At 43.4% G+C, this 14,267-nt stretch overlaps 2 protein-coding genes across 3 annotated transcripts; one reads left to right on the top strand and one right to left on the bottom strand.

The window, feature by feature from the left end:
• Positions 1 to 307: 307 nt before the first annotated feature.
• On the bottom strand, positions 308 to 11,287 carry trim46a (tripartite motif containing 46a). The gene is made up of 12 exons (XM_084358374.1): positions 11,001 to 11,287; positions 9,830 to 10,088; positions 9,107 to 9,257; positions 7,804 to 8,002; positions 7,574 to 7,720; positions 7,394 to 7,489; positions 6,781 to 7,034; positions 6,276 to 6,397; positions 5,852 to 6,181; positions 4,898 to 5,127; positions 4,712 to 4,779; positions 308 to 3,669 (listed from the first exon to the last, which is right to left on the bottom strand). The coding sequence occupies exons 1-12, from the start codon at positions 11,058 to 11,060 to the stop codon at positions 3,222 to 3,224; spliced, it is 2,364 nt and encodes a 787-aa protein (XP_084214500.1). The 5' UTR covers positions 11,061 to 11,287; the 3' UTR covers positions 308 to 3,221.
• A 420-nt stretch (positions 11,288 to 11,707) lies between these two features.
• LOC311260511 (transmembrane protein 107-like) lies at positions 11,708 to 13,997 on the top strand. 2 transcript variants are annotated; one of them, XM_084358392.1, is made up of 5 exons: positions 11,708 to 12,140; positions 12,399 to 12,466; positions 12,553 to 12,653; positions 13,258 to 13,354; positions 13,490 to 13,997. In XM_084358392.1, the coding sequence occupies exons 1-5, from the start codon at positions 12,054 to 12,056 to the stop codon at positions 13,557 to 13,559; spliced, it is 423 nt and encodes a 140-aa protein (XP_084214518.1). In that variant the 5' UTR covers positions 11,708 to 12,053; the 3' UTR covers positions 13,560 to 13,997. The 2 variants fall into 2 exon arrangements, with proteins under 2 accessions (XP_084214518.1, XP_084214517.1); XM_084358391.1 differs by lacking the exon at positions 13,258 to 13,354 and adding an exon at positions 13,088 to 13,184 and having other exon boundaries at positions 11,712 to 12,140.
• Positions 13,998 to 14,267: the final 270 nt, after the last annotated feature.

The raw sequence follows: 14,267 nt of genomic DNA, 5'->3' as shown, positions 1-14,267 counted from the left end.
CCTGTAAAAAATAGGCTGACATGAGATCCACTTTGCATGTTCATGCAGCTCTGCCACACTCGAGTGATTAAGGCCCCGCATGCCCTTACATGTAGGCGGGCACCGCACACTCAGAGTTTTTCCCTGACATTTTAACAAAGAGGGTCTGATTTCATAATTCCTTCTAATGTATTGTTCTGGTGTTTACAGTCAATCAAAATGTGACCACTCTGTGGCCCGTGACAATTAAACTGACAGTTTTATTTGATTAAAAACATGTTTATCGTTTTGGCTGCAGGGCGGGAAAATGACAGGTACGGGAGACAAAGAGATCCAGACATGCAAAACAGGATAGCTGTAACAATGGATCTTTATATGTAAAACAGGATGAAATTGTGTTGTCATTTAAGGTCTGTTTGTTTATTATGTATTTATTCAGTCACGAAAACAAAGAGAGTTTGTTTATTCAGTTTGTTTGGGCATAAAAAAATCCATCAATGAAGATCTTTCTCTTCTGATTAAAATTTCTCCCCCAAAACTACATAGTGCCCCTTAAAATAATGAATAAATGAATATATAAAAACTGAAATAAAGTTTAAGACTGGCGTTTCTTGTCGACTTTTATATATTTTCTAAATTTAGTCTTCAATATGTATGTAAATAAGTATGTTAAACATTATTAGGTAGTTAATTTCTCCTGTCTGGGCCCGCTAGTGGCAGTAAGGCCCCCACTGCCTACACTGCCTATAGATCCTGCCCAGGTAAAAGCTATGCAACTGAATGAAGCCAAACTGCAACAAGCAGTTTAATTTAATATCTTTTTCCCCAAACCTCTTCCTCTCTGGATGCATGTAGTTACGTTATGCCTCTTTATTCATAGGTATCCCTTGAAAATGAAAAGAAATAGTCTATGGATCATTTGAAAAAGGTACCTTTTCCCCTCTTTACTTCCATTTATGACAGTCATTGGGTGTAATCAAATGCATTTTGATGTAAAACATACATTAAAGAAAAGAAATACATCTGTCTCAGTTGTTTTATAATAATATCACATGGTCATAATTTGACACAAAGTGGCTCCACGTTACAGTTATGAGTCATTTATTGTTTTTCTCATGACATGATAGAAACATTCTGCCAGCAAGGATAAATCTAAATTCAGAGATTCTCATTTCTGTGATGCTACAGTCTTAAGTCATTCAAGTGCTGTGCTGTAACACAAGTCTAGACAGGACATATACACACACACACACACGCACACACACAACAGAAAGCATGAAAGTCACAGCCAGAGCTCACACACGCACACAAAACACACACATCAGGAGTGTCAGATATCAAAATACAGTCTGAGCCTGTCGATTTGAAAATATTACAATTTAGACAATCTCTTGCATTCAAATGATACATAACTGGGATGTTACATTCCCCAAACATAACTGTGAATCAGCTCGGTCAAGAAGTTAATCAGCTACTGTCACTTGCAGTTAGAAAAAAACAAGAGCTATAGGAAAAAAAGTCAAATTTAAAGTCAATCGCAGCTCATAAAATAGACCTTTGCTCACTATCCTTCTTTATCTGGTTACCTTGTCATCCGTTCACTCCCTTTAACGTCACATCTCATCATTAGTATGTTCGTGCGAATCACTCAAACACCACAGTTTAATACCGGACCGGGAGGCCAATGACTTGTCGAAATGTAAAACACTGAAATGTATTCACAGGGCAAACAGCATCATGAGAACGTTATTTTTTTACTTTGATTTCTCTTGTCGTCTGAGAACACTGAGGCAACTGTAAGCATGTTCACCAGCCGAAATGCCACACAAAGTCCTTTTTGAAATGCAAAACAGCGACTGTATAAAATACCAACTGGAACTGTTTAGACATCGAGACACGTGATCCTGACATGAGCCAGCAGACTTTACGATTCAACACCCAAACAATATACCCGAACACATTCTGTAATTCTGAATTATACGCGCATCGTTAACACTTGTTGAGGCTACTTAAAAAAAATCAAGATATAAAATTCGACATACAGTACATCTGAGGTGCTTTTACAAGAAGACAGTCTGTTATCTGCATATATGTAAGTTATGAATCCTAGTTACACTTGCATGCAACGCTTGTTGTCCGATCATTCTGGGACAAATTAAGACAAGTGTAAAGGGAGGGCAGATTTTTCTTACACTGCGAACAGATTTTTTTAACCTGTTGTAGAGGTTTTTAGTACGGAAGCCCTAAAAGATCACGCGTCGAGCGTATTATCTCCTGCGTTTCCCCATGAAAACAAGTTACATTTTATTTGTTTTCTCATTATAACACAAGTTATTATGTCATTATCAGGGGATAGCAATTGTTGTTTTCCCAAGATAAGGATATCATTTTCCTGAGATCTTGAGAAAATGAGCTTTGTTATCCTGAGATAATGAGATAAATTAATCCGTTATCACAAGAAAACATAAGGTTGTTCCCTCTTATTACATCAGCAGTGTCATGCCAGCAGTGTCAAAGGAAGACGTACCCGTTACTAATGGCAAAAAAATCATGTGGTTTGCTTTGACACCCCTGAAACCCACCCCACAGAAGAGTGTGTATGTAACGGTCCACTCTTATGAGTCTGAAAGTCGTATACTCATGATAAATAATCTCATTATCTCGGGAAAACACGATTTGTTATCTTGTGATAATGACATGAGTGTGCCTCCTTGATATCTCAAGAAAATGATCTCATTATCTTAGGAAAACACTGTTTGTTTTTCCTTGACAGTGAAATAAATAACTTGTGATCCTGAGAAGACAAATCAAATGTGACTTTTTACCACGGGGAAACAAAGGAAACAATATGTTTGACTCATGACCGCTTAGGGCTTCTGTAGTTTAGCTCACCGCCACAACAGAATTCTGCATAGTCTAAAAATCACTTCAGCCACAAAGTCAATAGGAGCATTGCAAAATCGAGGAGAAAGAAAGCAGGAAAAAATAATAAATAAACGAAGCCAAAAGAGATTCAATATTTTCAGGCCAAGTGCAAATGCAAAACAAGTCAGATCTCAAGAATCACATTGTAAAGGAAAAACGTAACCAGACTTCGCAGTTACAGTTCAATCAAGTATTAAAGTCGACAGGATCAAGGCAATTAACTATCAACTCACATTAATGGTGAATATAAACCACCTTTGACTCTATAGACATGAGACTAACTTTGAACACTAAGTGAACTGCCGTCTCACCACACTTTATTTGCTGAGATTTGTCGCACGTGTCTGGATAGTTACCCTCCGCGGCGGCAGCTCCTCGATGCTCCTATTGGCCACGAGGTCCTGCAGCTGCAGGGCCCCTCCGCCGATGAAGCAGAAGGCCGGACACACCGGAGCTGAGCAATCCACATGTCCCTCCCACAGGATCCGCAGCGAATGGGCATCGCAGAAGGTGATACGTCCTTTGTCACAGTCCAGGCACACTCCTAGTCGGGGCGGCAAAGGAGCAGTGTGAGCGTGAGGCATGTTGCTATGGCTGCTACTGTGGGAGTGGACTCCTCCCTGGCTGTGGCTTTCCGCCTGGCTCTGGCTGTGGCCATGTCCTTGAGGAAGCAGGATCTTGCCCATGCCCATTGTGAGGAAGTAGAAGGGAGGGGAGTCCTGGCCATCCTCCGCCCCGCTGTCATGGCCGCTGTCTGGGTCGCACCTGAGGGGAGGCAGAGGGAAGGAGAAAAATGAGGACGTACACAGGAAAAACACAGCAAAGGAGGAAAATGTCTGTAATGTTTTGAATTTACAATATATGGCTATACTTAAATACAGTACAACCTGAGGATGTGAAACACTATATTTGCAATGCTCACCTTCAACTACGATAACATTTTTATTTTACACAAGTGTTGAAAGCTAAAAGCAAAGTAGCACAGTGATAATATTATCAGAGAAAGGTCAGAGTCGTCCCCTCATCCTGACTGTACCGTGCACTCACTACATACTTTTAGATCATTTTACATTTACAGTGTCGTATGCAAGTTTAGTGCGTGAAGACTATGCATGTCAAGACACACCTAAAACAACAGCAGTGAAAGCCACTCAACACTCATTCGAAGTGACTTGGAGGTGGAGCTTTCTCATGAGGTACGCTGTGTTCAAATCGAGTTGCTTTGAATGCTCCAGTAATATCAGTGATTTATTTGATAAGCTGAGCTTGTGCTGTTAACTGAGCATTCTGAGACGTAGAATATGACCAGGTTTCCAGTCATGCTGTCTTGTAATTTAGTTTTGTAATAGTAGGTCATTACATAAAGTGTCAGACTGATGGACTTATGCCTACCCCCTTTCCAGGTTTTAGAAGGTTAAAGAATAAGGCGTATTTTTTACTGAACGGGATGCACTAACAGCACGTACTATTCACTAGTCATACGTACTCCTGCACTAATGCTTTCGTCAATGTTGTGTTTACAGGTTGTTCCACTGCCCCGAGTGGCCAGATGATCAATGAAGAACCGATTAATGCTGCTTTAAGTATGTAGAAAGGAACAAGTCTGGCAAGGCTCCCAACCTTCTGTTTAGGTGGGTGTGAATATCATCACGTGCTCTATCAATCAATGTGACAGAGTTAAATATTATTCATATCTGCAATTGGGCATTGTATTTGTCGTCATAAGAAACAAAAACTGGCCTTTGAAGCAGTCTTGTGGGTGATAATTCATCTGAAGTGTACATTTAAGAGAGTAAGATTTAGTTACCGAGGGCTGGCCATGTCCTGAGGGAGATGAAACCATTCTTGTAGCTTAGTCTCCTGCCCTACTCCCACCTGCAGGAGAGAGAGTCAGACAGATAGAAAGCTTTGGTCGCATCCATTCTGAGTCAGGATGTAAGGTCAACCTGATACATGCGAAACAAACCGACGGATCAATATGCATCCCTCTCACCTTTACCAGGTAGGAGCCGGGCTCCACAGAGCATGCCCAGTAGTGTTTACCCTGAGTGACAGCCACGTCCGCCACTAGCAGGTCAGAGGTCAGGTGGCAGGACGTGAGTGTGCGATCAGCAGCCTGCAGGAGGGAGAGGCCTGGCACGCTGCGGGCGTACGTTTGGCCTTTACCCAAAGCCAGCCTGTCAGCGTGCAACCCCCAGCGTGAGTCCAAGGAGAAACTCAACACTGAGAGGACGGAAAAAGGAGGCATACCAGGAGGGAAAGGAGGGGTAAAGAGGGGGAGAGGGGGAGAGGTGGCGAGGAAGGTAACGGAAAGGAGGCAGGAGGGAGGAGGGGTTAGATCCAGAAGCTGGGACAGTCAGGCTACAGCAAGTCTGAACACATAATGAAGGAAGAGCTCAAGAAGATCAACAAACAAAAGGTGTATTCAAGAGGAAAAGTAGGAAGAAGTGGCTTTTCCAGAAACAGAGCAAAGGTAACATTCAGTCTATCTGCATTTTGTTACAACTGATCAGATAATATAACTTTGTTTGAATGGTTTTATGTGAAGGAATGACAGCAAAAGAAATAATATAAAGGAACAAAGATGATTTTTTTTTAAATGCAGGACAGACCTGGAGCAAGAAAGACAGAAGCAGAGAGAGTCTGACCGGGATGAAAGTGGAATGCACAACAGAAAAAGGAAGGTTTGGTGCAGAAGCTAAGATAAAAAAAAAAAAAGTGGAAAAGGGGAAATGAAGGGATGGAGAGAAAAGAAATATCAAGATTAGTAATGGAACTGAAAAATGACAATATTGGACAAATATCCAACATTTTTATTCTACGTTTTATTTGTAGCTTTTTCTTATAACGTCATGAATTCAGTTAAACTGCATTGGAAACAAAGAAAAACAGTAAGTTAATGAGCTTTTCATAGTGAATGAATGTAAAAAATAAAAAAAATCAGTACCGGGTGCTGGTGGAGTGTGGAGGTAAACTTCTTCACTGTACTCTCCAAAGCCGGCCTTGTTGCAGCCTCTCACCCGGAGCACATACACACTGTCTATCTGCAGCCGATCGACCACAGCGCTGGTCCCTCTCACTTCATCCAGACGCAGCCACGCTGTTGCAGCGTTCGGGGACCTGACGCCGCCCCACGTGGCTGCAGCTCCACCTGCCCGTCGCTGGTATTCAACGGAGAAATGCCAAGCTGGGGCCGAGTCCTGAGGGAGGCGCCAGCACAAAAACAGCTGGTCGTACGCGAGTGTCTTCTGAGTGTCGATGACTGGAGCCAGAGGGGCTGTGGAGAGAGATGGAGGTTCCTTTACATTTGCCTTCATAAAGAGCCATTTCGCTTTTACACGGATCATATCAGAAAAAGAAAAAGCGCCTACCACGTATGAACTCTAACCCTTGGATTGACTTGACTTCTTTGGTTGCTTCTAGGTGAAAATGTCTGAAGGAGGGATCAGCAGAGAGAGTGAAACACTGGAGGTGTTCTATGGCCTTCACCAGCCTGCAGGGGGAGAAACACAGAACATTTCAAGTCAGAACATTCAACAAAAGGAAGAAATGCAACTAACGATTTAGTAATTATCGATTGATTGGTTAGTTGCTTAGTCTATAAAATCATAAAATGGTAAAGAAAGTCAGTCAGTGTTCCCAAAAGGCCAAGACGACTTCCTCAAATGTCTTGTTTTGTCCAACACTCAAAGATATTTCGGTTACTGTCATAGAAGAGTAAAGAAACCAGAAAATATTCACATTTAAGAAGCTGGAATCTACCAAAATAGTATGCAATTAATTTCATAGCTGATCAAATCAATTAATTGCTGCAGAGACAAAGAGATGTCAGAAAGACAAATCTAAGTTTACGATTCAGCTGAAAAAGTGTGTTACCTGTTGTGAGTGACCCTGGCAGCCTGAACGAAGCAGGGTGCGTCCGTCTCCTTCAGCAGCTCCTGTGTGTAGGCCATCAGGCCCGCGTGCTCCAGCAGGCCTCGTCTCTCTGACACCTGGGCGGACAGGGCCTCCTCCCTCCTGCTGCGGGATCCCTCCAGGGCCAGAGTCAGAGCCCCCTGACGCTCGGCTACCGCCGCTCCCAGCTCTCGGATGCAGTGGGTCAGATGATGCAGGGCCACTGCGCTGTTCGCCTGGAGAGAGGGGACCCCAGCGAGTGGGCAGATTACGAATAAGAAACGCAGAAACATTGTCTTAGCTCTTGCCAACACAGAAGTGTGTCATTACACTAGAGTGACAGGCCTCTAGAGGGCCCACTAATACTATCTGCCCATTCAGATGCATCTGTAGTTAAAGTGAATTGGCTGGATAGACTGGGGATGGATTCATATTGTATAAAAGCACAAAAAAAAGGTAGTTTCTGCTAATCCACAGCGTGTTTTTTGATTGGTGTCAAGTCACATGTTCCATTGAACTCAGCAAAATAAAACAGCAAAGCCTCAGAGGATGACTCAGAGGAGAGGAGGTACAAAACAGAGGAAAGATAGCTCACCTCCATCTGCTTGATGGCATCCTCCAGCTGACAGATCTGATTCTGTATTGTCTCCTGGTTGGCCAGGATGAAGTTCATTTCCTTGGTGACCTTGTCCTGTAAGACCAACACAAAAGTTGACATCTCAGGGCTGCTAATATCAGGTCTTAACATAGTCGAATCGATCGCACACAAACTCACCTTGAGGGCCTGGTAGGCCTGTGCAATAGGCAACACTTTGTGTCCGTGGTGGACACGACGGAGTTTACAAAGTGGGCACAGCAACCTCTGGCAGTTACGGCAGTACCACTGCAGTCTCTCCTGCTCGTGCTCTGTGCAAGTTAGGACCTAGAGCACAAAGGAGGATTAAGGCACAACGACGATAGAAGAGAAGCCGCTGCTTGATGCTCAAAACACAACAACAGGCAAACCTTTGGCCGAAAGTTGTTCGTAGGCAGAATGTGTTCGTGCTGAGCTCGAGGGGTTCCCCAGGGGTGGTAGAGTTTGAAACACTCGTTGCAGAAGTTGGACTTGCAGTCAGCGCAGCCTTTACTGGCCTCCAGAGACTGAGGAGGCTTACAGAAACCACACATGATGGCTACGCTGCCCAGACTCACTGTGTGCCTGTACCTGAAGGGAAGACGGGGAGAGGGAGATAAGAGCCGGCCTAAAGGAATTCTGCAGCTGAAAGGACAGCAAGGTCCATTGTGTAGGATTTAGCGCCATCTAGTGTTGAGGATGTTGATTGTAACTAAGTGAACTCATCTCAAACTGTCCAATGGTGGCCTCTAAAAATGCAAAAAATGTGAAAGGCCCTCTCTAGAGCCAGTGTTTGCAACACGGTGACCCGCTTCCTCTGAAGGTATAAAAGACTCATTCGAAGGTGACGAAAAATACAATGATTCATATTTTCGGGTGATCATACACTAATGAGAGCATAATCGTGAATATTACATTACATTTCTGCCCATAAATCCTACACACTGGGCCTTTCGACGTATGAAAAGAGAGCTTGAGCTCGTCTGAGTTTGACCTGCTCTCTTTTCAGTAGTTAAGAGTCTAACTGTAACTGCCTGACCTGGATACATCACCAGCAGCTGCCTTGTTAGTGCATCCTGCGCAGTAAAACATGCACCGTCACACTTTCCTGACCAACACAACCACTGCCTGGGGAGGGAGCAGCTGCACTCATCAAACTGCTGCGTGTGAAACTGGGAAACTGCCTCTCCCCATAACTCTCTCTCCTCATCTCAGAGCACTTTTCTTTTTTCAAAAGCGGCGGCTCTCCCTTTGATCTTTGCTATTTGAACTGATAAGAGAAGAGGATGATTAACGTTAAAAGGAGGACGAGAAGTACTCCACTCCAAACTTCCTCCGCCAAACTTTGGCGAAACCGTTTCGCCACGTGTTGTTGTTGTGCAGCACACTGCAGTTTTTTAGGCTGTCCCTGCAATCTGCTCTCAGGCTTAGCCTTGGATCAGGAGTAAAGGAAAGATTCATCATTGAAACTCCTTCCAGCAAATGATTTCCTGTCTCATCTGTACAGCAGTATTGACTAAGCCCTTCATTCGCTGCCTTTCTTCATTGCCTGCAGGATTGGTTAAAGGGATACTTTTCTATAACCATGAATTACTTACTGATGATGTGACATCATCATTATCATGTTTAGGACAGCAGCATTTAGCTCTGAGGACACCTGTATACCGTATCTGTGGTGTTTGTGTATGTGCATACCTCTCCACAATCCGCTCCAGCGTCAGGTTGCGAAGGCAGTCCGTCAGGCCTTTCTCTCCGAGCTCCACTTCCTCCTGACAGGAAGGACATGGGAACAACATGGGGGGAAGGGCCGCATCCTTCCGCCTCCGCCCTGGATATGTCCCGCACACTGGGACAAGGACACAGGTGTGAGTGTACAGTAGAGGAGAAGCAGGAGAAAGACGCATGGATAGAGATACAGAGGAGGACATGGTGAGTGTTTGTAGAAGGGAATATTTGTACATGGTCGTGTAGACACTTAATGAGACTGTAGTGAAAAGGTAAAAAGCAGAACTTTTGTCTGTACCTCACATATTTATAGAGCACATTGATAAATAAAGGTTAGTTCACAGCTTACACACACACTCTGAAAACACCTGCTCGACAGATGCTTTCTGCCTTTTTCTGCCTCCCTGCCTGCCTCTGCCTCTGTGGCCTTTGCTCTACATGCACCTTAATAAATCATGACATGACTGCATAAAGCTCTGGATGCCCAGCAGGATACTGATGTGTCAGCTACATCACCTATGAAACTAGGATGCTAACAGGACAGGGGCGTCACCATCACACCATCATCTCTGCATTTTTAAAATGATGATGTCACTTTTTAGGCGTCTTCACGCTGAGATCATCAAGTTAATTTCCCATCAGTCGAACCAAACACACACATGCACACACATAATCTCCACATCCTTCATCCACCTGTTCTGAGGACCCTTTCCAGGCGGTCAGGGGTCCGGGGTGCGGGTCTTCTGGTCTGACGCGGGGAGCGAGTGTTGGGCGTGGAGGCCGGTGAGTTGGGCTCTGGAGGGAGGTCCGGAGGAGGATAACCTCTTTGAACCAACACCTCGGCCGCGCACAGCAGACACACACTGTGCTGGCACGGCAGCAGGATGGGCTGCTTCACCATCTCATCACACACCGGGCAATGCAGCTCCTGCTCCATGCTCTTCATGTTGGACTGGAGAGGAGAGGAGAGGAGGAGAATGATATGAGGAGTCTGATTCGATTGAGTCTGAATCACTAGAATAAATAAAGAATCCACTGCGCTTTACATTCTGCACCTCCTGTGACCTGAAAAAAAATGTATATAAGATGTGTAGGAGTCGAGAGCGAGAAGGGGAGCTGCGGCAGACACTGGTTACGTAGGCTGGTGTGGGATATAGAGAGCACAAAGAGGGGCAAACATGGAGGAAAAATGGCTTTCTCTGACTTCAGGTGTTAGCCAGTCTCTGGCATGAGAAAGGCAGACGTAGCATTAGCTTAGCATGCTCTGGCACAGGATACAATGATGTGGCTGACACCTCCAAGAGGGAGGGGAACATGTCAAATCAATGAAATAAATATAGCTCTCAGTTGGTTTCCTGCTCAGTTTGTCTTACTGGTTGTGGAGGCCCAGTTGATGCAGCCACTAAGCGCAGCATCCCGTTTCTATGACAACGCGCATCACCTCTGCCTTCTCATCGCATGCGGCCTTTGCAAAGCAGGAATCTGAAGCTACTGTTAGCCAACATCTCAGATTAAAGCATCAGACACACACTGCTTCATCTGCCGCTACAACGTTAGGATTGTGTGTATGTGCCGGGCTGTTTGTGGCCTTGCGTGTATGTTTCCACCGACCGTGACAGAGCTTTGCCGAAAACCTCTCTGCGATTCAGCCGATGGAGAAAAATATATTTAAATATATATTTTAAAGGAAATTAATGTCTCACATTCCTTCAGCCTCTGCATTCAGATACATCGAGAGGAAATAAGGCTGACATGTGTGGATAAATATGAAGGTGGGGGGATAAAAGATGATAATGATATAAAGGTTTCACATTAGCACACGTGGTTGAAATAAATAGCGTAATAAAATAAGCGTCACACTCACACTAATGCGAACCAAGGCGTCCATGATAGAGGTAAAGGTTTGTAACTCCGCTTCTGCCATGTCTCCTCCACTATGCCGGCGTCCCTGTGATATTAATAAGACCCCCTTTTTTTAATGGGGGGGGAACCAAAGGCAGGTAGAAAGGAGACCCTGGGCCTTGACTGGCGAACCGTTACAAGAGATTTGCTGTCTGCTGGTTTCTGTGCTTGCCGTGTGCTGTTGCGCACACTCCGGTTATGTGCTGTCTGTGTCGAAGCAGCGAGTCGGGTCGTTGTAGAAAGAGGATGGGAGGGGGGAGGGAGGGGAGGTTGGAGGGGTCTGGTTTAGGATATATAACAGCCGCATAGCCCACGTTCACGTTACATTGTTAAAATTGGTCAGTGTGCTACAGCAATAGCTAATTTATTTTAATATGTTGTATATTCCCGCATTAAAGCATCCTTTCACCATGATAGTCTGGAAACGGTGGATGCATGGTGACTAAAATGTGCTGTGAAAAGCAGCAGCTCAGTTTCTCAAAATAAGCCTCTTGCTTGTTTTTTTTAAGGGTTCAATTGTCTATATGCCAGATTGTTTGTGGCCCAGTTTCCGTGTTGCCGTTAGGTGGCAGTGTTGTGTAGGAGAAACACGAACTGTCCTCTCTCAATTAGTGTCCGTGTCCGGAACCTTCGTATAGAGGTTGATGTTTAACCGGGGTGGAATTATCAATGCACCGATTTCAAGCTGGTGTTGTCGGTTGTTGTAGCAACCGCCTTACGGCACAACGACATGAACGCAGTATGCGTGGTTGGATGTGTTTGTAGTGGCTGTTAATAAAAAATAGTTGAAGTTGCGATATGTTCCCGTCGAGCAGTTTTGTTAATGTTAGCCAAGGCTAAAGTTAGCTTGGTTACCGGACTGCAGCTAAGTGCTAAGACAGCAAAATACGCTGACGAACACTAGTTTAGCTTAGCTAACGTTAGCTGCCAGGCTCATTTTAACTTGCATTAAAAAAGGTTTTTCGCTAGTCCAACGCTATTTGCGCGTTGTTTGATTAAGTAAATCGTCGCTAATATGTCGGCTGTCAGCAGCCTCGTCCCTGCGCGGTTCCTGACCATCATAGCCCACCTTGTTATCGTTATCACCATCTTTTGGTCGAGGGTAAGTAACGCAGATAAATTAAGATGAAGTGCGTTTTTAAGATAAAGTTGTATGATAACAATACACAGTGTGGTGTCAGCCTATGTCTCTGTAGTGTGTATAAGTATATTGGGTCAAAGTGTATTATGTGTCTGTACAGTTGTTTTAGAAATCATACACTGTATTGAGCAAAATAAACCGAACCAAAAAAACAACAATTCATCGCATTTCTCTTTTTGTATTTTTCATGCTGATCAGTTTGAAATGTTTGTGTCACAGGAAAACAACGTGAGGGCTTGCTTGCCTCTGGATTTCACGCAAGAGCAGTATGAAGATGAAGACAGAAAGTAAGAAATCATTTTACAGACACACACATACACACACAATGTAAAACAAATTGACACACCCTCTAATATGTCTCTCTTTGCTTCAGGTTGGTGGTGGCTCTGGCGGTCACCCTTGGTCTGTTTGCTATAGAGCTGGCTGGGTTCTTCTCAGGAGTCTCCATGTTCAACTGCAGCCAAGGTCTTCTTTGTATCCTTCATGCCAATACTGTTGATCATTCATTAATGGTGATTGATATCTAAGACTTTTGTTAAATATCAATCACCCTCTTCGCTCCCTGTCTCTTTACCCTTTACCACCAACTGTCTGATAAAGGCAAATATGCCAAAAGTAAAATCTTTGGAAAAGAAACTTCCACAAAAAAAGATAAGGCATGAGATCAGAGCAGCAAGCGCAATGACATCTGCCTCCTGGACAAAGAATGGGAGGTAGGATTTTATTTTGGCCTGGAATTGATCCACAACATAAACCAGGAAAGTGGTGTTAAATAATATAACTCTCGAGAGGCCCTCTAAATGTCTCAAAGTATAAAAGAGATAAGTGATGGTAAAAAGTCATTCTAGTCTTGAGTTACAATTCCATGACTCCAAACTCTTGTACATTCACCTCTTCGTCTACTATAGCTACAGGAGTCCATGCCAGTGCCTCAGTGGCTCTACTTTTCTTTCTTTTTGAGCAGTGGGAGTGTGACATCTACTGGTGGATCCTTGCCATTTGCAGGTTAGTGGATGTATAGTAGGCTACTTCATGTCTATTTTTCAAATAGTGTTATTTCCCTGACAGATACATCCAGCGCTGGCTGTTCACTGCAGCGCATCAGTATCCTTGTCTTTCTTTGTTTTTGAGAAGTGGGAATGCTGGACATATTGGGTTATTTTTGCCATCTGCAGGTTGGTGTGTTTCTATGTGTGCATGCATGTTTTAGCTTTCGGAGAGCAAAGTGATATAAACTTAATGCATGTTAGTACTGTGGCTCTGTTTTAAATGATTCTCCTGCATCTCTCTCTGTCTGTCTGTCCCTATAGTGTGCTACCTGCTTTTGTGGAGATTCTTCTGTTTATAGCTGTTTTTGGACTGAAGAAGAAGCCATTATGAAAGACAGTCCTCATGTGAAACTCTACAAATAAGCTTGGATGTGGGTATCTGTCTCAGAGTGTTTCATTACTGATTTACAGAATAATGAAGTGAAAACCAGTGTTTAACTGAATGTGTTAACACTGCACCAGCATACATCAAAGGAATATAAAAATAAAATATCTGTAATGGTTTTTAAAATTTGTATATATATTTTTTATATTTTTTGAATGAAATAGATGCAGAAAAGGCATGTGTCATTATGTTTACTTTTGTACAGAGTGGTTAATTTAGAAAGGATATATGCCAGAATGTCAGTTGTAGCTTTTTTGTCTAGAGGAAGTGCTAATTTGTCAGCAAACACTGATGTGGTTGTCAAACTTCCATGGAAATGATGTGAATGTAATTGAAATCCCTAATACATTTTGTACAAATTATTTTATTAAACAGTCAATGGTTGTCTATTTTTCTTGCTCTGAACCCTTTCATCAATATTTTTAACCAGGTTCTTCATCCAAAGTCCATTCAAGCATTTAAATCTTGGAGCTTTTTAGTTTGTGCACAGGCTCTTTGTAAATCACAGAAAGCACAGTAACCATGGCTCTACAGACAGGATTAAAAATGGGGTACAGAATTGTTATGTCAGAGGCAAAAATAGTGTATATGTTATATCAGAATTAAGAATTATTGAACTATAATAGACAAAAAGAAAAAAGGTCTGTCGCTCTC

The sequence above is a fragment of the Pagrus pagrus genome, assembly GCF_965226575.1.
Source record: "Pagrus pagrus genome assembly, chromosome: 7".
NCBI classification, from domain to species: domain Eukaryota; kingdom Metazoa; phylum Chordata; class Actinopteri; order Spariformes; family Sparidae; genus Pagrus; species Pagrus pagrus.
This window is presented reverse-complemented; position numbering and strand designations above follow the sequence as displayed.

Bases quoted from the DNA above. Each gene is read 5' to 3' on its own strand.
- trim46a (XM_084358374.1), bottom strand. From the start codon at position 11,060: ATGGCAGAAGCGGAGTTACAAACCTTTACCTCTATCATGGACGCCTTG. The intron at 7,721-7,803 runs GTTTGCCTGTTG...TTTGTGCTCTAG, and splicing joins CGAACAACTTTCGGCCAAAG to GTCCTAACTTGCACAGAGCA. The intron at 7,035-7,393 runs GTGAGCTATCTT...CCCTCTCTCCAG, and splicing joins ATGCCATCAAGCAGATGGAG to GCGAACAGCGCAGTGGCCCT.
- LOC311260511 (XM_084358392.1), top strand. From the start codon at position 12,054: ATGTCGGCTGTCAGCAGCCTCGTCCCTGCGCGGTTCCTGACCATCATA. The intron at 12,141-12,398 runs GTAAGTAACGCA...TTTGTGTCACAG, and splicing joins TCACCATCTTTTGGTCGAGG to GAAAACAACGTGAGGGCTTG. The intron at 12,654-13,257 runs GTATCCTTCATG...AGATACATCCAG, and splicing joins CTGCAGCCAAGGTCTTCTTT to CGCTGGCTGTTCACTGCAGC.